Source organism: Mastomys coucha, unplaced genomic scaffold (genome assembly GCF_008632895.1).
Source record: "Mastomys coucha isolate ucsf_1 unplaced genomic scaffold, UCSF_Mcou_1 pScaffold5, whole genome shotgun sequence".
Lineage (NCBI taxonomy): Eukaryota > Metazoa > Chordata > Mammalia > Rodentia > Muridae > Mastomys > Mastomys coucha.
In genome coordinates, this window is record NW_022196911.1 from 17,802,740 (window position 1) to 17,825,967 (window position 23,228).

General features: G+C 45.0%; 1 protein-coding gene and 1 long non-coding RNA gene across 4 annotated transcripts in view; one reads left to right on the forward strand and one right to left on the reverse strand.

Moving 5' to 3' along the window:
- Positions 1–22,195, reverse strand: part of LOC116079070 — a 53,506-nt gene extending 31,311 nt beyond the window's left edge. Inside the window, exons 1-2 of the long non-coding RNA XR_004113744.1 lie at positions 21,972–22,195; positions 7,158–7,229 (exon numbers count right to left, since the gene is read on the reverse strand). This is a non-coding gene — a long non-coding RNA (uncharacterized LOC116079070). The remainder of the gene's footprint in view (positions 1–7,157; positions 7,230–21,971) is intronic.
- Spaca6 (sperm acrosome associated 6) overlaps positions 17,207–23,228 on the forward strand; it is a 26,344-nt gene continuing 20,322 nt past the window's right edge. For 2 of the 3 annotated variants that reach the window (XM_031354735.1, XM_031354734.1), the window contains exon 1: positions 17,207–18,484. In XM_031354735.1, the coding sequence (XP_031210595.1) occupies positions 18,142–18,484 (343 nt within the window). In that variant the 5' untranslated portion in view covers positions 17,207–18,141. Of the gene's footprint in view, positions 18,485–19,675; positions 22,472–23,228 lie in introns of those variants that run through there. The other variant, XM_031354736.1, reaches the window with a different exon arrangement.

A 23,228-nucleotide genomic window follows, 5' to 3' on the forward strand; every position in this document is an offset into this window, starting at 1 on the left:
AAAAGATGCAGAGCCCTGTTGTTAATCCAATCAGAATGATAATTAGAAGTCCAGCCTGTGCTGATAGCAGAGTAGCTAGCCAAGGGAACCAAGAGAACAAAGACGTATCGATTATTTGATTTATAACTTTGCTTCTTTCTGTTTTTGGCACTTTTTCAACCATGGCATAGTGTTTCTCTTATACCTGATCAGTTAGCATAGAAATGATAGGTTCTCTCCAAAGCCCTACGCAGTTTTCTTTATTTCATAAGAAGCAAGTCTAAGCATCTTTGATTTTGTAGGATCATTTCTGCAAGGGGCTACAACATGTTGTTTTAATTCAGAAAAAAAAAATTAATACCTCTAGGTTCCTGTCTACTGAGTTTGGAAAGCATCAGAAGAGGCGGCACATTAAATCAAAACATCAGTACACATCCAGCAAGTGGTCTCATGAGTCAGTAATGCTGTTGTTATGAATTCATGTGTAAGACAGAATAGTAGACATCAGAAGAAGGCGGAAATGCCTAGGTTATATATTTTGGATGTTAGATAAGTTTTGGTTCCTTGGAAGTCCTTTAATATTCATTTTCGCTGCCTCCAGTCACAGTCAGTTTTGTCAGTCAACAGGTTAACAGTATAGTTAGTTCCTACTGCTATGTATTATGGAGGCTGGTTGTCTAAGTGTAACCAGAAATCCTGATGTATTTTAGGCTGGAAATGATTAGCTCTATTCCCAGGGTCTTTTCCTGTGACATAGAGTCTGATCCCCAAGTTTTTCTTATTTTTAAAAGATCAGAATCTTTCTTTCAGAATTTTTAGATTTTTAATTTTATGACCATTGGATATATCTTCTTATTATGTATTTTTTGGGTGGGGGCTTTTTTTCACTATATTCATCTGTGTATTTTTAGGGAAAGCCTCTGTTTTATAATCCCAATTTTTGCAATGTAATCTCCCTTGTTCCTGGCAACTAGGGGGGGCTAGCCTCAGGGAATGAATAGAATTATAAACGTTTACTCTTATTCCAAAAGATAAACTCCCATATTTATTGTATATATGTCCTCTTTTTTCAATATCACCAGACACTTAGAAGTAGGCATCAGTAAGTATAGATCAAGATGCAATATTGGTTGCTTATATGTAGATGCCACCTATTCTACACCTGTCTTTGTCTGTTCCCTGGTCCTGGCCTGAGAGTATAGAGGTGTTGGACCACAATTGTGCTTATACCAAACATAATAATAAGGAGGAAGTAGAGAGGCAGAAGTAGAAAGGTCTTGGGCCCATTGAAGCCTTAATTTTAGTATGTCCATAGGCTGGGAAACAATCCATTTGGCAATAGTGTCTATAGCTTCTGCTTTCTTAACCTGTATAGTGAATCCATAGTTTAATGTTAGTTACCTTCACAGCCATAGAAGTAGAGAGAATCACTATACAGAGTCCTTTCTAGATTTGTTCAGCTGCCTCTTTGACTACCTGCTTAACCCACACAGTATCAGTTAGGGTTAGGGTTAGGGTTAGGGTTAGAGTTAGGGTCAGGGTCAGGGTCAGGGTCAGGGTCAGGGTCAGGGTTAGGGTTAGGGTCAGCGTCAGGGTTAGGGTTAGGGACCAGTCTTAATCAGATCTATAATAAAAAGGAGCAATCTGAGCAGTGAAAAAGACAAAATGTACAGTTTAATGTTGAGGTTTTTTTCTTTTACTGTGTATTGTAATGTGAAATGCAGTTCCTAAGACCTGGAGTCTGCATGTAGCCCCATGATCCTGCTCCCAATTTATATCTGATTGGTACATAAAGATGCCAACAGCCAATAGCTGGGCAGAATAGACATAAGTGAGGTTTAGGTTTTAGGGTTGGAAGAGAAACCATGAGGGGAAAAAGAATGTGCAAGGGGAGGAAGGAGAAGCCATTATGAGTTAAGAGTCAAGAGAACATGGCCCTGTGTGCTGGCCAATTGGAGTTAGGAACAGCCTAGATAAAACATAGTACACACTAAGTAACAACCCAGGGTTATTGATAGAAAAGTAGATTCTCACAGCGTAGAGTAGGCAGCTGCCTATCTTTTGTATTGTCTGATGTGTGTGTTTTTGTTTGGAAACTTAATGATCTAAGATGGGGAAGAATCCCAGGACAAGGATTTATAAAACTCCTACAACAGTTTAAAGAGAAAAGGAGGACTAGAAAGCATAATTGGGCTAAGTCCAGTGCTCTGGGAGCTATAAAAGGTTTTAAAAAGCCAGAGGCTAAATGGAATGAAGGAAGCAGTGACCTCATAGGGAGAAAATTCCTCCCTATATGGAATGCAGAAGACCCAAAGCAAAGTAAAGGAAGACGGCTTATCTACCCAACTAAGTTTCCAATTTGTGAAAGTAATTAAAGAAAAATTTAGGGGCTGGTATGGACTTTTAATCTCAGCACTTGGGAGGCAGAGGCAGGTGGATCTCTGAGTTCAAGACCAGCCTGGTCTACAAAGCATGCTATTGTGGGCCAGGAGACCATGCCAGGAAACTTGGTAAAGTTTAGTGGGTTCAGAAACTCTTGACACCCCACACCAGAGGATGGTAGGCATTTCATCTGCCACCACCACCAGGTCCCTGTCACATGACCATGGCACCCCATGAAGAGGATCATGACAATCAGTCACATAAGCACAGTGCCCTGAAGCCCCTCTACATGCAAATGAGGCATCCTTAACATCTCAGACCAAGCAAATAGACAGCAACTGCTCTTAGACCTCAACCTACCCCAAAATGTATATAAGACCTTGCGTAGAAGGAGTAAAGGTGTGAGAACTACTTCATGAAGGATCATCTGAAAGCTTCTGTCATAAAATAGCTATTACACCTTTTGGGGAAGAGAGTTCTCTACCGAAGCTTTCACTGTGGATGCTGCCAGGCCCACCAGAGTTACTTCCTGCCTAGTGGCTCACACCTTAGTTCCTAGTTGCCTTTAGCCACTCCAGCCAGAGGAGATTCCCCAGCCAGGCGAGATTCCCCACAGATCTCTGTGGATAACATCCGGTACAGAGTCCAGTATGCTACAGGAAAGCCAATATTATTTCAGTATTTCAGTGAAGTAAACCACTGAAAACAGAAAGTTGGTGGAAGTATATTTGAACAAGTTAGCTATGTTCCAGCCCCACCAAGCTGCAGGACTTGGCACTTCAGCCAGATGGTTCTGTCAAAGCCAGATACAAGAAAGATATTATGGGATCTCCTTCCAAAACTAAGGAAAGCTGCCGAGGCCAGGCATATACCAGGGGTGTCCCTGCATGGAAGCCTAAGAGAAACCATTGCGTGAAATTGTAAAGTTGAAGTCTGCATTGCTTTGGAGGCCGTAAGATGTTGGAGATGCCAGAGTCGTGGGATACTTGAGGAAACCTGCTAATATATACTGGAAACAACCCAAGAGAAAGAAGTGTATTGCATCAACAAAGCTGAAAGAAATTGGTAACCTGAAGAGCTCTTGGACACCAGACTTATAGTTACAGAATTTGGAGTGTGCCCAATCTTTTTTCTGTCTTGCTTTTGTCCAGTATTATGCCCCCTTTCCTCCATTTTGGATTGATAATGTCTATCTTCTGACATTGTATGTGGGAAGTATGTGATCTGCTTTTTCCTTTTGATTTTACAGAGGGTCATAGTTACAAGATTGACATGAATCCTTGAAAGATTTTGAACTGTGGACATTTAAATAGTGTTGAGACCGTGGTAGACTATGGGGACTTTTGAAGATGGGTTGAATGCTACAAGCCTCTGGGAGCAAGGGAGAGGATGTGCCACTTTGAATAAGAATGGCTTACATAGGCTCATAGATTCCCATGCTTCATCACGAGGGAGTGGCACTATTTGGTGGTGTAGCCTTGTTAGAGAGAGAGAGAGAGAGAGCACTGATAGTGGGCTTCGGAGGTTTCAAATATTCAAGCTGTGCCCACTGTCTCTCCCTGCTGCCTGTAATCAGGATGTAGAACTCTCAGCTACCTCTCCAGCATCTTGTCTCCCTGTGTGCCACCTTACTTCCAGCCATGATAATAACAGACTGAATCTTTGAAACTGTAAGCCAGCTCCAGTGAAATATTTTCCTTTGTAAGAGTTGCCATGCCCATAGTGTCTCTTCATAGCAATAGAACATTGATTAAGACAGCAGAGGAGCTTTTACATTACTATTTGAACAGATTCAGTCTAGGTGGGGAGTAGTTCTACCCATCTGGAAAAGATATCTATAAAAAAACTAGCAGGTATTCGCATTCTGCCTGGCTGTCTGGAACTTGGTGAAGTCGGTTTGCCCAAAGTTCATCTGGGTAGTAGTCTCCCATTAAGACCCATTCCTGGGTAAGGGTTCTCTGTTTTGGATTTACTTGCCCACAAACCAGACATCTGGCTGAGACAACCTAGGCTGTCTAGTCTAGGTGTAACATACCTTGGTCTGAATAATTCAGAAAATTTTGTAGACCCCAGATGAGTAGCCCGGTGAAGATCAGTTACTAGAGTTCTGCCAGTTGTTTTGACAGAATGATTTTCCCTACTGATGTCTTCCATTAACCCATGGGTGGGAGCTGTTCATTTCTTCTCCACAATGGAGACTCAGGCAGCACCAGGTCACAGTATGTCATCAGAATGTCAGTAGGTTTCAGCTGTCATGTACCTAGTTTCATCTTTCATTCATGACAGTCCTAGATGAGAATATTTGGAGCATCATCAGGCGAGAGGGTAGCAGGATTGTTAGCAGTGGGTTTCTCAATTGGAAGCCAAGGTAGTCTAAAAGTAGGGCCTAGTACTGGGTCATACACATATTAGATAATCATCTTGCTGGTGTTCTTTGAGGAGGATCACAACAACATCATAGGGTACTGTGAGTATAAGATCCAGACCGAGAGGTAACTTGTTTGATTGTTTCTTCAGTAGATTAACAGTAGCTGCCACACCTCTTAGACAGGTGAGCCATATTGTGGTTACAGAGTCCAATCATTTGGACAAGTATATCACAGGGTATTTTCATGGCCTCAAAGTTTAGATTAAACCCCTTTTGTAATTTTTTTTCATTGATAAATAGAGAAAAAGGTTTTGAGACATCTGGACATCCTAGCATTGGAACCAATATCCCGGTTGTTTGTAAAGCTTCAAATGTTTTTTGTTTAGTCTCAGTCAAAATTAGGGACTCACTGCCCCCTCTTTGTGCTGGTATACAGAGGCCTTGCTACCTCCACATACTCTGGTATCCACAGGCAGCAATACCTAGGTCCACCTAGGAACTCTAGAACCTATCTTAACTTAGTCTTCAGAGTTAGAATCTGAGGGATGGTACCAATACTTCTCTGAGACAGGGTCCTTTTGTCTTCCCTCAGCTGGTAACCAAGATAGGTAGCTTGCATTGTACAAAGTTGGGCTTTTTTTTACCCAAGGTTGTGTAGATCAACATTTGTAAGTTCTGTAGCAGTAGTGCGGGGACTATTTTATAATCCATTTCACCAGGAAACCTCTGATGGATAGGCCAGGAGGTCAGCATTTAGTGTCTAATTAAATAGGGTTGGAGAATTGTTAAATCTTTGAGGCAACCTGGTCCATGTAAGTTGTCTGATATAACCTTTCTCTGGGTCTGTCTACTTAAAAACAAAGATGGGTTTGTTTACCTCTGCCAATGGAAGGCTGAAAAATGCACCTTTCATGTCCAAGACAGTGATTCATATGTTTTAGTGGAAGAATCAGACTTATGAGAATCAGAGGTGTCAGGTTTCTTCACAAACAGGAAAGTTTTATTCCAGGACCACTGGCAGGGCACCAGGATACCTACTTCTTCAAACCAGGCAATATGGGATGCAATTCTCCCTTCTTGTCACTAGGGTCATTTGGCATTGTTTAATCTAAATAGGGTAGCCAACCGGTTAATTTAAGAATTAGAGGAACGTTGTCTTGGGCCAGTCCTACTAAGATTACTTTCAGACTGTGCCCATAGGAATCTTTGTTGTCAAACTGAGAGATAGCCCATGTATATCTTTTCATTGCAGGCACAGCTTTCAGCTAAGAGATATTCTTCTGACAGAGGGTAAGCACCAAAATTTTTCTGGATAGCTTTAATTTTAACTGCATGCATCTCATCATCAGAGAATGTGACTATGGCTTTCAATTCATGCAGAAGTTGTCTCTCAATCAATTCTCTGTGGTTGAACACCTTTTGAGCTACCCCCACCAACTAAGACCTACTTTTACCTTTAAATCTAACTATTTTTCTATTTTTTCTTTCTTTTTTATTTATTTATTTTTTGTTTGTTTGTTTGGTTGGTTTGTTTGGTTTGGTTTGGTTGTTTGTTTGAGACAAGGTTTCCTCTGTATAGCACTGGCTGTCCCGGAACTCACTCTGTAGACCAGGCTACATGGAAGGCATGAGTCTTAACCCAGACTCAGAAATCTGCCTGCCTCTGCTTCCCAAGTGCTGGGATTAAAGGTGTGTGCCACCACTTCCCTGCCTAACTTTTTTTTCTAATTCTTGGGGCTGACTGGGTGACAAAGGAAATCTTTTAACCGATGTCTCCAATTCTTCTAAATAGGACCTAGGGAAGGCCGTATGAAGTCTTGTTCAGTGTTGGGCACAAGGGAAAGTCCATTCTGTCCACACAGCATTATCCAGCAGCGATCACCCCTGGCTGGCCCCGGAGCAGTTTTAAGGTTTTCAGAGAATGGTGGGCTTTGTGTTTGCAAATTATAATGGTCATTTGTTGAAAAGGAGACATAAATCATGAAAAAAAACGAAGGAGTAGAACTTGCTCTTTTCCCCTTTTGTGCTATTGCTTAGAGAAGGAGGGGGAACAGAGATAATGTGCACCTCGGGGAACTATTTCTTCCGGAGAGTGTGCCTCCTGCTGAGGGCCCTGGTTGAGAGGCTCAGCCCCTCCCCAACTCCACACAGAGACCCTGATCCAGAGTCAAGTCACAAAACAAGTGAGTGCTGCCTGAGTGAGGCAGGCAGAGGGGGACTGCTGGATGATCTGGCAGAGCCAAAGGGATTCAGATCCCATACTGGAAGGCATGAGTCTTAACCCTTAGTGGGGGAGGTAGTGCTCGTAAGCAAAGAAAGCCACTGGTCAATACCAGGGAAACCAAAGTAACAGAAGCACATAGAAAGACACGGGCAAATTCACACACAGACACGGCAAAGACAACCTGCCAACTACACATTCATGTACCTGAACAGACAGGGGAAATCCAGTGTGCTGTCAGACCAGAGACCCTGGATCAGCTGCCACTTATGACCTCTCCTGTGTCCAAACAGAAGACACCTATATTAATCAGGCTGCTCTAGAGCAACAGAACTTATAGAATGAATGTATTATACTTTATATTATATATTAACTATTATGTATATATTATATTTTTAATGTATATGATTGTATAATAAATATAACATGCAATACATTGCATGTAATAGTATACAATATTGTGTATTATGTATTATATGTAATAATATATAATATGTTATATACCTGAATAGACAGTCCTTATATATAGGCTTCAAGAAGAAGGTGTGGACCAGATTAAAAGTGTGTTTTCCTGCCTCAAGGCCTGGATTAAAGATGTGTTTCTACCTCACAGGTCCAGAATAGAAGTCGATGTACCTACTTCAAATTGAGCAAAAAGTACCTTACAAATGTGTCCTCCACTTACGGATTTTAGTTAATCACAGATGTAGTCAAATTGACAACCAAAGACAGGAGGTGGTGGTGCATGCCTTTAATCCCAGATTATGATTAGTGTAAAGAACTTATATTTTACAAGGTCAAAGAACCTGATTACAATTTTTTTTTTTGTAAATTCTGTCAAGATTTTTAGGTAGGAGATCACATTATCATTAAAAGTTGATATTTTTATTTCCCTTTAAAAGAAAAAATTAAATTGTATGTGTGTGTTTGTGTGTGTGAGAGGAGAGAGAGACAGAGAGAGAGAGGGAGGGAGGGAAAGGAGAGAGAGAATGTGTGCACATGCACACATACTCAAGCAGGCATCCACATGTCATGAAGGTTAGAGGACAACTTGTGGTAGCAGGTTCTTCCCTTCTACCAGGAGGGTACTGGGGCTCAAATTACGTTCTTGAGGCTCACTGGTATCACCTTTTATCTGATAAACCAGCTCTATGCACCATGATTCTTTAAAAAAAAATTTCTGGCTCATGTTTAGATTCTTGGGGTACTGTTTCCTCTTCCTGATTATTTTCTCTGTTTTTGTAATTTTTACACTCTATTTCCTCATTAGTCATTATCCTTAACATTATAATTTGCATATCTAATACAACTCTGAAGTTAATTTAGTTACCCAACCCCGAGGTGAACTATCAGAATACACTTTCATTTAGACACATTCAATATTTTCTTTCTTTTATTTAAATCTATCTTAGTTTTAGAGTCTCCCAGTCACGTTTAATATTTTATGATCACTCTAATTATTACCAATAGTAAAATAGGATAGAGACCATTAGGGGAGATTAAGTGATATAGCCACCTTGGTGATAAAGGTTATTAAGAAGCTCTTGTGGTGAACTGGCTGCCTCTCACTGACTTGAAGACCAACCAAAACAAAGAAGATTGAGTAGCCTCTGCATTCCCAACATGAGACTCTGGCAGAGGATAAGACTGCTCTTCCTGAGGTCTTCAGTTCAATTCTCAGCAACCACATGATGGCTCACAAATGTCTGTAATTGGATCTGATGCCCTCTTCTGGTATGTCTGAATACAGCTACAGTGTACTCATATAAATACAAATAAATACATCTTAAAAAAAAAAAAAAGGAAAAAGAAAGTATCGGATTGCCTTAAAAGAACCCAGTATCACCAAGTCAGCTGTAGGTGTGACCTGTCTAGGACCTGTACACTAAACTAAAGAAGAAGACAAAATATGGCTTAGTGTGGCCAAAGCAGATGGCTTAACACTTTGGCAAAGTGACTAACTGTGGGCTGAGGGAATTAATATTCTCCTGGTGAGTCTGTGTAAAGTCTAACAGAACAGTTTAACTTTAAGCCACTACACAGTATACAGACCTAGGGCTGGAGTACACAATCTCAGGCCCAACCTTGCCTCTCTTGCTTAGCTCACTTGTTAGTTAAAATGACAATGTTGGTTCAAATTGTCAGCTTGATGTAACCAAGAATCACCTGGGAGAAAGTCTCTTCCTTAGGAACTGTCTAGGTCAGGTTGGCCATGGTTATGTTTATGGGGATTGTCTTGACAGCTGTAATTGATGTGGAAAGAACTAGCCTGAAAGAGGATGCCATCATTCCCTGGGCTTGCTCTCTGACCTGTACAAGAGTCAATAAAGAAAGCCAGGCTGGTACTAAGCATGAAGGCAGTAATTCTTTCTCTGAATGTGATGCGTGAAATTTCTGCCCTGGCTTCCCTGAAATAAGAGACTGTAACCAAGAATTGTGAGCTAACGCAAACCTATTCTTTCCTAAGTTGCTTTTGGTCAGAAGATTCTGAGTTTTGTTTTTGTTGTTGTTTAGACAAGGTTTTTCACTGACCGGGAACTCACCAGACAGGTAAGGCTGGCTAGTTGACCATCAAGCCCCAGGGATACACAGTCTCTGCCTCCAGCACTTTCCTTCCTTCCTTCCTTTCTTCCTTCCTTCCTTCCTTCCTTCCTTCCTTCCTTCCTTCCTTCCTTTTTTCCCCTTCTCTTTCTCTTCTTCCTTCTTCTTAACATTGGATCTGGGGGTCAAACTCAGATACTCCTGTGTCTGCAGCCATCACTTTTCCAACTGAGCCATTTCTCCTATTGAGGTGGTTTGAATGAGAAATATCCCTCACAGGCTCAGGCATCTGAACAGTTAGTCTACAATCTGTGGTACTCAAAAGGAGAAATGGCTCAGTTGGTAAAGTAATGGCTGCAGACACAGGAGCATCTGAGTTTGATCCCCAGACCCAATGTTAGCAAGAAGGGGGAAGAGAAAGAGAAGGGCGAAGAAGGAAGGAAGGAAGCAAGGAAGGAAGGAAGGAAGGAAGGAAGGAAGGAAGGAAGGAAGTTTGATTAGTGAGAGAAAATATGTGTTGGGGCAATACACGGCAGTGCTTTATTGTTTTCCCTGTATCTGAATTCACTTTGTCTTGAGGAAAAAAAATTACTGTAAGACTTTAACACGTGATTTTATTTTCACTTCAAGAAAGCTGTCAATCTTTTTCAAATTCATCCTCATAGATGTGCAGACTTTTCAAATAATACCTTTTCTTAAAAGGCATATGATCTAAATAAAATTAATGACTAAAACCTTAGTTATTAAAGAGTATTTTCTTTAGTGAGATGAAAGCTACAACCACAAACAATTTTATAAAGTCTGCCTATCACAAAAAACACCTCTATTTCCACCTTATGTATTCTTTATAGGTTTTTATTCTCACATTTTTATTCCTATCCTTTCTTGGTTCCAAGATTTCAAAGCATTCTCATTAAAGGTACTTGTTCTGAGCCTAGCCTATCATGCTAACACTCTGGAGGTGGAGGCAGGAAGAAAGAAGTTCAAAGCTATCCTCAGCTACACAGTGCATCTGAATCCAGCCTGGACTTCATGAGACCCTGACTCAAAAACAAATGAGGAAAAGAAAACAAAATTTAAAAAGCAGGACACAATCATATATGTCTGTCATCAAGCCAGTCCTAGGATAACAAATAGCAAGACTGGAGCTACCACTCAGTGCTTAAGAGCACTTGCTCTTCCAAAGGACATATTTGGTTCCCAACATCCTCAGGGCAGCTTACAAACCCTCTCTAAATACAGTCATAGAGGATCAGCATCCTCTCCTGGCCTCCATGGACACTTGTACATGTATGGTACACAGACATCGACTCAAGAAGACACCCACAAAAAGTAATAAATCTTTAAAATAAATCAAAGAAGAAAAATTGTCTTGAAAAACAAGTAAGAGTGGGGAGTGGGTAAGTAGGCCTTGGTTAGAGGAGAATGGAGATGATGTGCTAAACACACAGTATATACTCTTAAGAAAAAAAAGAAAACAGAACAAAGAAGATAAAAATTTGTCCTTACTGTATTGGGAAGTCTGTTGTCCAGGTGCTGCCTTCTAGCATAGGCAGAAGGTAAAAGAGGAAAGAAATTAATTTCATTACCTGAAGACATTCTTGAGTCTGGAATTCCCATGGCCTAAGCAACTCCCATCAGGACCCTTCTCTCAAACCTGTCCACAAGGACTGTCATCCCAGCTCTGTCCATGAATCTCCTTCTCCCAATCTATCCGTGACTTCTGTCCTCCCAACCTTGTTGCCCTAATCTTATCCATGAGGCACCTCCCTACTTTGTCTCTTCCCAATTGTGTCTATAAGGCCTTTCTTTCTTTCCAACTTTGTCCTAAAGGACACTCCCCTTAACCTAGTCTGTGAAGTCCATCCTCTCAAGACTGGCCACAAGGCTGCTTCCTATAAGGTCTTCAGGTTTTTTGTCATATCTTTGCCCTTCAGTCCTCTCCTTCCAACTCTCCTCCAACTCTGTCCATGAGTTGCTTTCTCCAAACTCTGTTTTTATGCCCTCTACCCAACCCTGGCCACACGGCCCCATCTCTCAACAAAGTCTTAACTTTATTTTATTTTTTAGATTATTATTATATTATTATATTATATATATATATATAGATTATATATATATATGTGTGTGTGTACACTGTAGCTGACATACCAGAAGAAGGTGTCAAATCCCATTACAGGTGTTTGTGAGCCACCATGTGGTTGCCAGGATTTGAACTCATGATCTCTGGAAGAGCAGTCAGTGATTTTAACTGCTCAGCCATCTCTCCAGCCCCTTGTAGGCTTAACTTTAAAAACAGGCTTTTAGAGGAGGGACTTATTTGATATTACACTCACTCGGTATAAGTGTGTGTGTGTGTGTGTGTGTGTGTGTGTGTGTGTGTGTGTGTAAACAAACAGGCATATTTCTACCAGTTTCAGAGAAGCTTTGGCCAAATCTCAATCAGTTCTCTAGCTGGCCTAGTCTCAACTAACAGAGATTCCCTAACCACATCATATCCAAGCAAGGCCAACTTAGTTGTCAGACTTAGACAATCAGCAGTTTACCTGTTTGGTTTTTGTTCAGCACCTGCTCCCTGCTGTCTGTGCCCTGCTAGGTTAAGGTCTTAAAACTCTAGTTCACAACACTGCCTGACACATGGATCATTCTTTCTTCAAATGAGAATCACTATCTTAATTTGTCAAGGTCAGTGAGATGACTCAGTGAGTCTGTAAAGGTGCCTGCTACAAAGCCTGACAAACTGAAGTCAGTCCCTCGGAATCACATCATGGAAGGAGAGAAGTAACCTTTAAAAGTTGTCTTCTGACCCACACACATGTGCTCCTTCATGTATGCATGCTTGTACAGACATATGTACACTCATACATATAAAATACTGCAATAATTTGATATGCCATAGGTTGTTATTTTGTGTGTATGTGCTCTTATGTGTTTATTTACTTTGTATGCGTGTTCATGTCCTAGTGTTCTTAAGGAGGTAAGAAAAACTCTTGGTTTTCTGTTCTCTGCTTCTACAAAGTGGATCCCAGGGATCAAACTCAGGTCATCAGGCTTGCCAGCAAGCATCAGCATTCACTGCCTGAAACACCTCCCTGGGCTAAAGTTGTTTTCTTAACTAGTCAGTGTGCAATATTCAGACCCAATGTAATCTCTAGAGGGGATTGGCTAGAAGTCTTTGTTGTGACTGCTGGGAAACTTGGGTTTTCCTACTGCCTGGTCCTCCTCTTTTTGCTCTGCCTCCGACCTGTGAGTCTGAGAGCTGCCTATTTAATCCTGTGAACTATGATCTCTGCTTCGGATCTGCACCTTTCATGCTTTCCCAAGCATTATTGAATATTCCAGCCTCTCGCTCCAGCAAATACATAATAAACACATTTCATCTGAATGAGAAAGTGTTGACATTAAGTAAAAACAGACAAGATTTTTCTTTCCAACTTAAAACTTTTAAATGCTTAAATTTGAAAACAGGTAGAAAACATATAGTACATATACATTTAGGAAAAAATGTGCTGCTAGTCATGTAGCTCAGTTGGTAGAGTGTTTGCTTATCATGTACAGAGCCCAGAGTTTGGCCCGCAGCACTGCATAGAACACTGTGAGAGTCCTTATCTATAATATCAGCATCTGGGATGGAGACGCAGAAGAATTAGAAGTTCAAGGATTTCATCAGCTACATAGAAAGTTCAAAGCCACCCTGGGCTATGGAAGTCCCTATCTTAAAATAAATAAACTTCTGGAAAAAAAATGTCTCAGAGGGTAAAGGAACTTTTCATGAGGGCTGACCACTTGACTTTGATCACTAGGACTCACATTGTGGAGGATAAAAACTGACTCCAAGTTCTTTTCTGACTGTGGCAAATTGTGGATTTAATTCATAGCACCTAGCTGGTAGCCTACAATAGTCTGTCTCTAACTCCATTCCCAGAGATTTGATCACCTGGCATTAAGCATGCATGTAGTGCATAGATATACATGCAGAAAAAACATTCATACATATAAAATAAAAATCTTAAAAGATCTCCCTTGCTTTAAATAAAGGGGAAGTGAAAAGGAATGCTCAGTGTTTAAAAGACAGAATCGGGGGGTCCTCAGGGCAAGCTGCTGTGGTTAGCTGTTCCCCCTTAGCTCTGAATTGGACATAGAGATCCTGCCTCAGTGAATAAAGTAGAATAATAATAGAGGATAGTTCTTGCCATTAGCCTCTAGACTCTGTATGAGCCTATGTATAGGCAATAACATTCATAAGACATGCATGAAAATGTAGATAGAAGTCAAGAAGGAGGCTGGCAAGATGGCTCAGCAGGTAAGAGCACTGACTGCTCTTCCAAAGGTCCTGAGTACCAATCCCGGCAACCACATCGTGGCTCACAACCACCCGTAATGAGATCTGATGCCCACTTCTGGTGTGTCTGAAGTCAGCCACAGTGTACTTATGTATCATAAATGAATCTTTGGGCGGGAGCAAGCAAGGACTGAGTGAGAGGGGTTGACGGGAACGATCGGGGCTGACTGTAGTGAGTGGGGTTGACCGGAGTGAGAGGTCCTAAAAATTCAATTCCCAACAACCACGTGAAGGCTCACAACCATCTGTACAGCTACAGTGTACTCACATACATGAAATAAATCAATTCATCTTTAAAAATACCAAGAAGTCAAGAAGGAAGGGAAGCACGAGGAGGAAGCCGGTGACAAGGCAGCTAAAAAGGGAGACAATGCAGTGTGTATGAGAAAAATGTAAGGCAAATTTAGATAAAAACAACCAGAAGAAACCTGGCCTTTCATCCAACAGACCTATGCTAATAAGGAAATAGTGCATAGATGTCTGGAATGAGGTGAGAGCCACAGAACCTGCTCGTATGACTAAGGTTATGACACTGATCTAGTGTCCACTGCATTCACAGACATTGGGTCCAGAAAAAAAACTTCAAGTGGATAATTAGTGTATCAATTTCTTTTCAAGAGACTTGGGTGAGACAAAGGTAAACAGGAAATATAAAATCGGAGCATATGCTGAGACCAAAAAAAAAAAAGTCTTTATTTTAAATTATATTCATTTACTATTATTGTGGGGGGCACTTGTGTCAGGTGATTCACCTTTGTCTCCTATCTGGCTTTAAGGTTTCTGAATTTTAGTTGTGAGATATCACATTTGGCCTTTTAATATGTGTTCTGCAGACTGAGAGTTTCACACTTGCATGGCAAATGCTTTTTATCTGTTAAATCTTACTAGCCCTTAATTGATGAATCTATCTAAAATTTAAAGTACACGAAAAATCTTTTCATTATGTGGATATGTGGGAGCATATGCATGGATATGCTTGCAAAGCCATGTTACTAAATGACACTTGACCCCCAGGGGCTGAATGAGAGTGACAGATTCTGAAGCACAGGGGTTGGAGACATGTGATACAAATGCTGGGTCCTGAGTTTCAAGGATATGTAGGAATTTCAGGTATAACTTTTAGGTTCTGTGTGAGTTGGAACTCTCTGAAGCAGAGAAGAGCAGCAGTTGTCCCCATGACTTCCTGATGAGAATAAAGGCTTCATGTCTTCAGAACTGTGTTCTCTTATCCCACTGGCTTAAACAAGTGACAGACTAATCTCTAAATAACCTACTTGACATCTTACCTATCCCTCCACTCATTTAACAAATATCTTCCTGATCCCTGCTCTGAGCCACACCCATGTTGAGTGAAATTCAGGACCAAGAGGTGACTCAGAGGCAGGCTATTCCCTCAAAGAGTGCTCTGTCAGACAGAACAAGAACCCAGCTGCACCCAGTCCAGGACAAGGGATTAGTGAGGTTATGGATGGGATACAGTAATTCAAGACACCTAGTCTATGTGCAGAAACTGAGAAAGAGTACTTTTAAATCAACTTTGAATCTATGCGCAGAAGTCAACATATGCCAAGCATATTTTCACAGACACAGTATAAGTCCTTTGGGCTTCTACCTATTGAGAACACCAAGTCCTAATGAGCTGGGGTTTTAGCTCACTGGGAGAGTGCTCAGGGTTTGCCATACATGAGGCTCTGACTTTGACTCCTACCATGGCAGAGCCTGAGTTCCTAATTTTTACATGGAGACTAATATCTATTTCAGATAATAAGATGTGTGTGAAATAGTCTCTATAGTAGTGATTCTCAATCTTCCTAATGCTGTGATCTTTTAATACAGTTCATGTTGTATTGACTCCCAACCATAAAAATATTTTCATTGCTACTTACTAATTGAAATTTTGCTCCTGTTATGAACTGCGTGAGGTAAATATGTGATATGTGGGATGGTCTTAGATGACCCTGTGAAAGAGTCATTCAATCTCCATAGGGGTTACCACGCACAGGTTGCAAACCTTTATAGAGACTACGAAACTTAGGAAATGCTCTTTTCTTTCAACAGAGTATGTGTAGTAACTGCTAATGCCATCTGTAGTATTCCCTCTTATTGGTGGGAAAATGAGATATGCTACAACATCTTTATTTGAAGCCATTAGTACTGAACCTCATATGGAATATACTTACTTTCATCACATATGTTTATGACAAAGTTTAATTTACAGTTTAAGTATAGTAAGAAAGAAAACTCTAAGAATCTTAAGCAGGAGAGTTGTGATAAAGGCCAGTCTAGTCTACCGAGTGAGACTTTAACTAAATAAAATACAAATAAATAAATCATTTTTTAAAAGCTCACGCTTTAAAAAAAAAACTTTATTATATGTAACTACACTGTTATCTTCAGACGCATCAGAAGAGGGCATCAGATCTCATTACGGGTGGCTGGGATTTGAATTCAGGACCTTCAGTTGAGCAGTCAGTGCTCTTAATTGCTGAGCCATCTCTCAAGGCCCAAATAAATAAATCTTAAAATAAAATAAGACAGCCTGAAAGTACTGCTCAGTGCTTAAGAACATGCATTGCTCTTGACGATAACTGATGTTGAGTTCTCAATGCCCATCCTGGGTGATTTGCAACTGCTTAACTCCCAATAGCTGATGCCCTCACTCTCCTTGTCTCTGTGGGCACCTGCACTCATAAGCATCTTAGTAAAAGTGAGTTTCAGGCCACATCCTGTCTAAAACCAAATAAAATAAAATAATAAAATAAATAATAATAATAAAAATACAAACCCAACAACTATTATGAGGGACTGGGAAGCAGAAATCTTGCCTAGCATGTTTTTACGATCTGTGTGTGTGTGTGTGTATGTGTGTACCATAGTCACTAAAATGAATGAATATAAGGCAACTTTGGAGTACTTCATTTAAAAAGGTGAAAATAAAAGTGATCCTACCTGGGGAGAAAAATGATAGTGCACCATATGCTTAAAGACATACAAAATCCCCTATCTACCCAACTAATGTCCTTAGGCTGTGATCGGCTGCTCACAGTATTTCCTTTCATACTCTGGTCTCTCCTCTCTCTTCACCATTTCAGAATCCCAGTTTCTGCGTGTCTCTCTTGCTCTTCTCCCCAAGTACCCACTCTCCTCTCCACTCCTTCCTCCTTGGTCCTAGCCCCTGCCAAGGAGAGAGGAGACCTCCTCCTCAGAATCCACAATCTTTCTTTGCAGATCACCCAAACTCCCAGAGAGGTGTGACAGTCAGATTTGCCCCCATTTCCTCCTCTTTGCTCAAAAGGCTCCTAGGCATAGAGTCAGCTTCAAGCAACTTCATTCTGAGCTTGGCCTTGAACACGTTCAGGACTGCCCGCCCACTCACTCTAGTCTGGGTTGCGCTTCCGGTCTCTTGGTCCTCCTGATCACAGTGGACTTCTTTGTTATCCTCTGCTATCACCTTAGATCCTGACTTTGGGCTTTTGCCTAAACTGTGCTCTTGGACTGGACACCTCCCTTACTGCTTGCTACCTTCAACAACTGGACCTAACTTCTGTTTTTTTGTTTTTTTTTTTTAAGGTCGCACCAGCAACCACGCCTTCTTGGCGGATCGTCTGCAGACTGCTGTAGGGTGGGTTTCTATCTGCCGTTCCACCCATTCCCCTCTCTCCTCAGTCTTTGGTCTCGACACTCTACCCCCCACCCCACCTCAGGCACCCTCCATCACCCCGGACAGTCTGCGGCTGGGTCTGATTCCTCCATCAGACCGTGATCTCCGTGTGCAAGGGCAGATTTAGGGGTCTGATTCACCTTTGAGTTCCAGTGCAGAGGAGGGGTGGAACACTGCGCAGGAGAAGGGGAGGGGGGTGGCGACGCGGCGAAAGGGGTGGGTGGGAATGCAGCCCTGGTTGGAGAAGGTGCAGAGAGGAAGAGGAGAGGGAGAACACACCCATCTAGAAAGGGAGAAAACCAGAAAGAAAATGCAAGAACCTTCGCTAGCAAAATGGTTGAAGACGCAGACAGGGAAAGGCTGAAAGGGCAGATAGAAGGGAGGCGAAAAAAAGAATCACATGGGAGTGGAGGACGAGACGGAGGAGGCCTAGAGTCTGGAAGGAAGGAGAGCTGGAGGGAATCGAAGGGTAGAAAGCTACTGAGACTGAACGGACTCTATCCGAGGAGGAGGAGGGAAGGAGGGAGTCTGCTTCCACTGCCTCCCGGCCTCTCTTTTGTCCCTTCCCTTCTCCCTGCGTCACGTTCCCCTAGCCCAGCCTCCCCTCCCGCTCCCTCCTCCGCCCTGCTCCTCCTCCCTAGGGCTGGATGGAATTTTTTCCCCTGGACCCGGGCCAGCTTCGGGGCAGGGGGGTGGGGGGAAGCCAGGCCGGACAGGGCTGGGCGGTGGGGAGGGGCCGGGCAGGGGCCCCCCGGGGAGGGGGCCGGTCCGAGGCCACGCTGCCCGCGGGGACTAGGGAGGGGGAGCCGGGGAGCTCAGTGCCGGGAGGAGGCACCGGCCGGAGGCAGCAGGCGACCGGGGGCGGAGGATGGCGGGGCTGGCGGGAGGAAGAGGAGAGGCCGCGGGCGGCTGAGGAGGGAGAGGATGGAGAAGCTGGGGCTGGGGCTGGAGGAGGACAGTGGGTCCTCGCGACGCTGGAGCTGCGGAGCGGTGAGTCTGCGGAACCGGAGGGGGATGGGACTTGGGCCGGACTCCAGGGTCCCCAAGGGAGGAGGCAGCTAGCCTGGGCCTGGAATTCTGGCTTCTGGCTTGGATAGCGAAGTGGTGGTGGCGGTTGTGGTACCCGGGAGGGTGGGGGTGGGGAGACGGGACGGGGGGAGGGTGGAGAGCTCGGAGTCCAGACTTCTGAATCTTTGATGGAAGGAGCTGGAGGTCTAGATTCTGGCGTCTCCGGGTTTCAGAAGCTAGAAGGATCTCTTAGATTCTAGAGGGAGGCTGTAGGATCCCAGAGTGTAAGGGACTCGGGACCAGATGCCAGAGACCGCGGGGGAGGTGGAAGAAAACTGTCTGGCTTTGGAGGTGCTTCCAGCGCCCCAAGGGTTAATGTCTGGCTGGAAGGGAGGGGGAGGGGCAGAGATGGGGCTGCGGGGCTTTGCGGGGTCAAGGGTGAGCCGTGTGAGTGGGAGGGTGCCGGGAGGAGGAGGTTGTCTGGGCTGCCAGACGGGCCCGGGTCAGCGCCTAGGGCAGGGGCTGTCTGGTAGTAGAGAGGCCCAGCGTCAGGAATCCCTGAGGACCCGGGATTCCAGGTCACAGCTTCCTCTTCCCTCAGGGTCTATCTTCCAAGCCATTGCCCAGAGTCCACAAGCCGAAGCCCTAGTTGCGGTCGGCCCAGGATCCAGGAGCTGGGTCATCCAGCTCCTTCTTGCGTCTGACTAAGGAGTCCGTCCACTCTCCAACCATCACCTCCTGCCCATAAGCATAGGCCAACCCCAATCCCTCCTCCTTCAGAACCCAAGAGTCAGGGCCCCCAGACATTTTTCTTCTTAGCTGCTCAGACTGGGGCATAGGTGGGGGGCTCCTTCCCTGGAACCAGGTTTCCTCCACCCCTTTTTAGCTCCAGCTGGAGTCCAGCCCTCCAGGGGTTAAGGGGGCGGGCCCAGTTGGTTGCTATGGTGCCAGACTGTTTGGGTCTGCTCTCTGACCCTTGGGGGCTCCCTAGGGTCTGCAAAGAGGGGGAGGGGACCCATACCCAGGGAGAAGTCCTGTGCCTACCCCTTCCTCAAAGCAAGCCTGTGAACCCAAGGGAGATGCACCCACGCCTGGGGCAGTGACCTTGAACCAGTCCGGAACCTTCTCTGTGAGCCTCAGTTTCCCCTCTGAAGAGAAACTTGCAGGGTGTGTTGAGAGATGTTCAGGGCTGGAGAATCTTTAAGAAAAGAGATTCTCGCTTCCCCGCTTTCCTCAACCCACCCCCCTCAGGCCCCAGGCAGCCCCGGGGCATGCTGGGAACCCAGGCCTGGGCTCTGGGCCAGGTTGGTTGGGGGGGGACGGCTCCTCCCTTCCCTTTCCTCCCCACCTTGGCATGACTCTCGCCCCCGCCCGAGGGTCTGGGAGGTTAGGAAGGAGGGAAAGGAGGACTTGAGCTCAGGCCGAAGACCGGTCTCAGGTCCCCCGCCTCCCCCTTTGCTTCTCCGCCCTCTTCCCGCCTCTCCTCCCCCCTCCTCAGCAGGTCGCTACCCCGACCCAGGGCCCCTTCTCAACCCACCCCCACTCCATCCCCACTCCACCCCCAACTCCAGACCTGGCTCCGAGCAGCGAGGGGGAGGGAGAGAGAGAGAGGGAAGGAGAAAGAGAAAGGAATGGGGGGAGGGGATGGAGGAGAGGGAAGGAGAAAAGAGAGAGAAAGGGAGAGACCCCGAGAGGAGCCTGGAAGATGGGAAGAGGGTGGAAGCTAGATTAAATAAAAAGCGGGGAGGAGAAAATGAGAGGGAGACAGAAATCCAGAAGAAAGGAGAGACAAAGCCAGGGAAGAAGACCGAAAGAAGATTGTGAAGAAGAGGGAGAGACTTGAGAAGTAGATATGGAAGATAGGAGGGAGGAAGAGAGGGGAATGTAGAGAGGGTCAGCTAGAACAGAGACAGAGGGAGGACCAGACATTCAGTTATGGGAGAAGAGGAGAGCCTAGTTAGGGGTGATACAAACTGAGAAAGAAAGGGAGAATAAGAAAAGGGCAAGGTAAGAAAAAATGGGCGGAGAGAAAGAAACTAGAAGACGGACATGGAACCTGGGAGCCTCAGAGGACTAGTTCGGAGCTTAGAGCCTCAGGGTGGGTGCAAGTCCTAGGGCCCCTCCCACTTGCGGACAACTGACTTTGGCCTAGTGGCTTCCCCTCTGGGAGGTTCCTGGGTAAAGGTAGCGACCTCATTTCTGAGTTGGGAGGTGTTGAGACAGGGCCCTGGTTGGTGTCATTATTCCTAGATCATAGCTATCACCCTTAAGGTTTTGAGAACGGTTTTGGAAAAGATAGGATTATTCCGAGGCCCATAAGGATTTCCGATACGTAGAAGGCCTTTAGCTCAGGCCTGGGATATGAAACCTTTAGGGGTTATAGAAGGGGCTCAGATTGCCCAAGACAAACGGGGGACACATCCTTTCTGCACTCCAGAAGCCAGGTCTCCAACCAGACTGTGTCTTCTCTAAGGGAAGTGCCTGGTTGAACCCTGAGTCTGCCCGGGAAGGGGAGAGGGTGGGGGAGAACGGTGATAGTTAGGGACTGGACCCTTGGGTCTGGACTGAGGAGAATTGGGTCCAACGGCATTGGAGTCTGCAGCCTTGGATCTGTGGGAAGGAGGGCTGGGACCTGGACCCTTTAGTCTAAGGGAGGATGTCTGTAGGAAATCTGTCTGTGGGAGGGAGGGCTGGGACCAGTACCCCTTAATGTAAGGGAGGGAGCCTTGGGACTGAGGGAGGAGGGCTGAGGTCTGGATCTCTGGCCTTAAAGAGGGGGGCTGGGGCTTAACTTGTGGGGCTGGGACTGAATTCCTGGGTTCCTTGGGGAGGAGGGGGCCGGGGGCCCGGACTCCTGGGTCCTGGCACCCACCCGTAGAACCGACCTTGCGGGGCCTTCGCCGCACACAAGCTCGTGTCTGTGGGTCCGTGTCGGGGGCTCACCATCGCGGCTGGGACCTCCCCGGCCCTCCCCACCCTCCCTACTTCTGGTCTCCCATCAATCCATCTGTCAATCTGCCCACCTGCCGCGCCCCCCGGGCTGAGGTAGGAGGTTGTATAGTTGAGGAAGACACCCGAGGAGATCACTATACGGCCTCCTAGCTTTCCCCAGGCTGCGCCCTGCACTGGAAGGGGCCGGCGGGGACCCCAGGTCCACACCACTGCCCAAGAGTTCCTGGTAGGAGCTGGGGCTTCTTTCTTCTCTGTCCACATTCTATCCTATCCCTCCTCCCCACCCTTTTTTTTTTTTTTTTTTTGCAGTCTCTATGCCATCATGAAATTTTCTAGTTTTCTGTCTCTGTCTTTTAGCCACTGTCTCTAGGGTTCTAGAAGCTTCTGTTTCTCTAGTGCTGTGACTTTATCTCTGTGACATTGTGGGTTTTATGAGCTTCCTGATGTATCTCCTGGTTCCTTTCTATCTTCTGGGGATTAGGGTATCTCTCTTTCTGTCTCTTTTCCCCGTTCCTACCTCTGGGGAAAAGGGTTTTTCTGGTCCACTATAGCTGCATTGCCGGCCTCTGGGTCCCTGAGACCCTTTAACCTGTGAGGACGTCCAGGGTCACAGGTGAGGTTCTTGGGAGCCTGGCGCCTGGCTCAGCCACAAATTTAGGGATTTCAGGTGACTCCTGGCAATCTCCTTCTAGATGGAGCCTGATGCTTGACCACTGGCTGAAACTCAGTCTCTGATCACAGGCTCCCCCTCCCCCACAGTGACCTCACAAAGGTTACTGTCTTCTCCTCAGACCCAGAGACCCTCTGTTATGGGTCTTGTTTCCTTAGTAGGGAGCATTGTCCTGTTGTTCCTGCTGATCTTCAGGGCATCCACGTGGGCCTGTCTCGAGTGCTTCACTACCTATGCAGAACGCCTCCGTGTCTGCCAATTGTTTGTGGGCATAAAGGAGTCCAAGATAGAAATGTGTATGGATATGTTCACAGAGGCTTTTGAAAGGCTTGAAGACTCGAAAATCAGTGAGGAGCCCCTCCTTCCTGAAGAAGGGTCCTGGGGAGGGGAAGGAGAGTCCTTGAGCTACTCCAAGAAGAAAAGCTAAGTACAGGATCATGACAGAGACACAGGGAAGAGAGACAGATGGAAACAGTAGAAGGAAACAGGTCCAGAGTGGGGTGGAGACAGACAAGACAGTGCCTTGGGGAGAGGCTAAAGACAGTAAGGGAAAGGGATGGAAAAGTAGAAGCATTGCTCAAAGAGAGGAGGATATGGATTGAGAACACAGATGAGTGGGGAGATTAGAGGCCTAGAAAGAGGGACAGAGAAATCCAGAGAGAGATGATGAGAGACACAGAGAGAGTAAGGCACATAAAAATAAGACAGGAACAGAGACTCAGAGTGAAGGAGATAGGTACTGATGCAGAGAATAGTTTCGGGATGTATAGAGAGACAGTGATCCAAAGATAGGTGGAACAGAGACCAATGGGGTTGGAATAAAGATGGAGAAGGGATAGCAGGTCCAGGAAACAGACTGGAGAGATGAGATGAGATGGAGGGAGAGATATCCAGATTGAAGGTTAGGGTTAGGAATAGACATACATACCCACAGAGAGAGAGAGACAGACAGACAGAGAGAGGGGTGGAGGAGGGAGAGGGAGGGAAAGAGAGAGAGAGGGAGAGAGACAGAGAGAGAGGGGGGTGGAGGAGGGAGAGGGAGGGAAAGAGAGAGGGAGAGACAGAGACAGAGAGAGGGGGTGGAGGAGGGAGGGAAAGAGACAG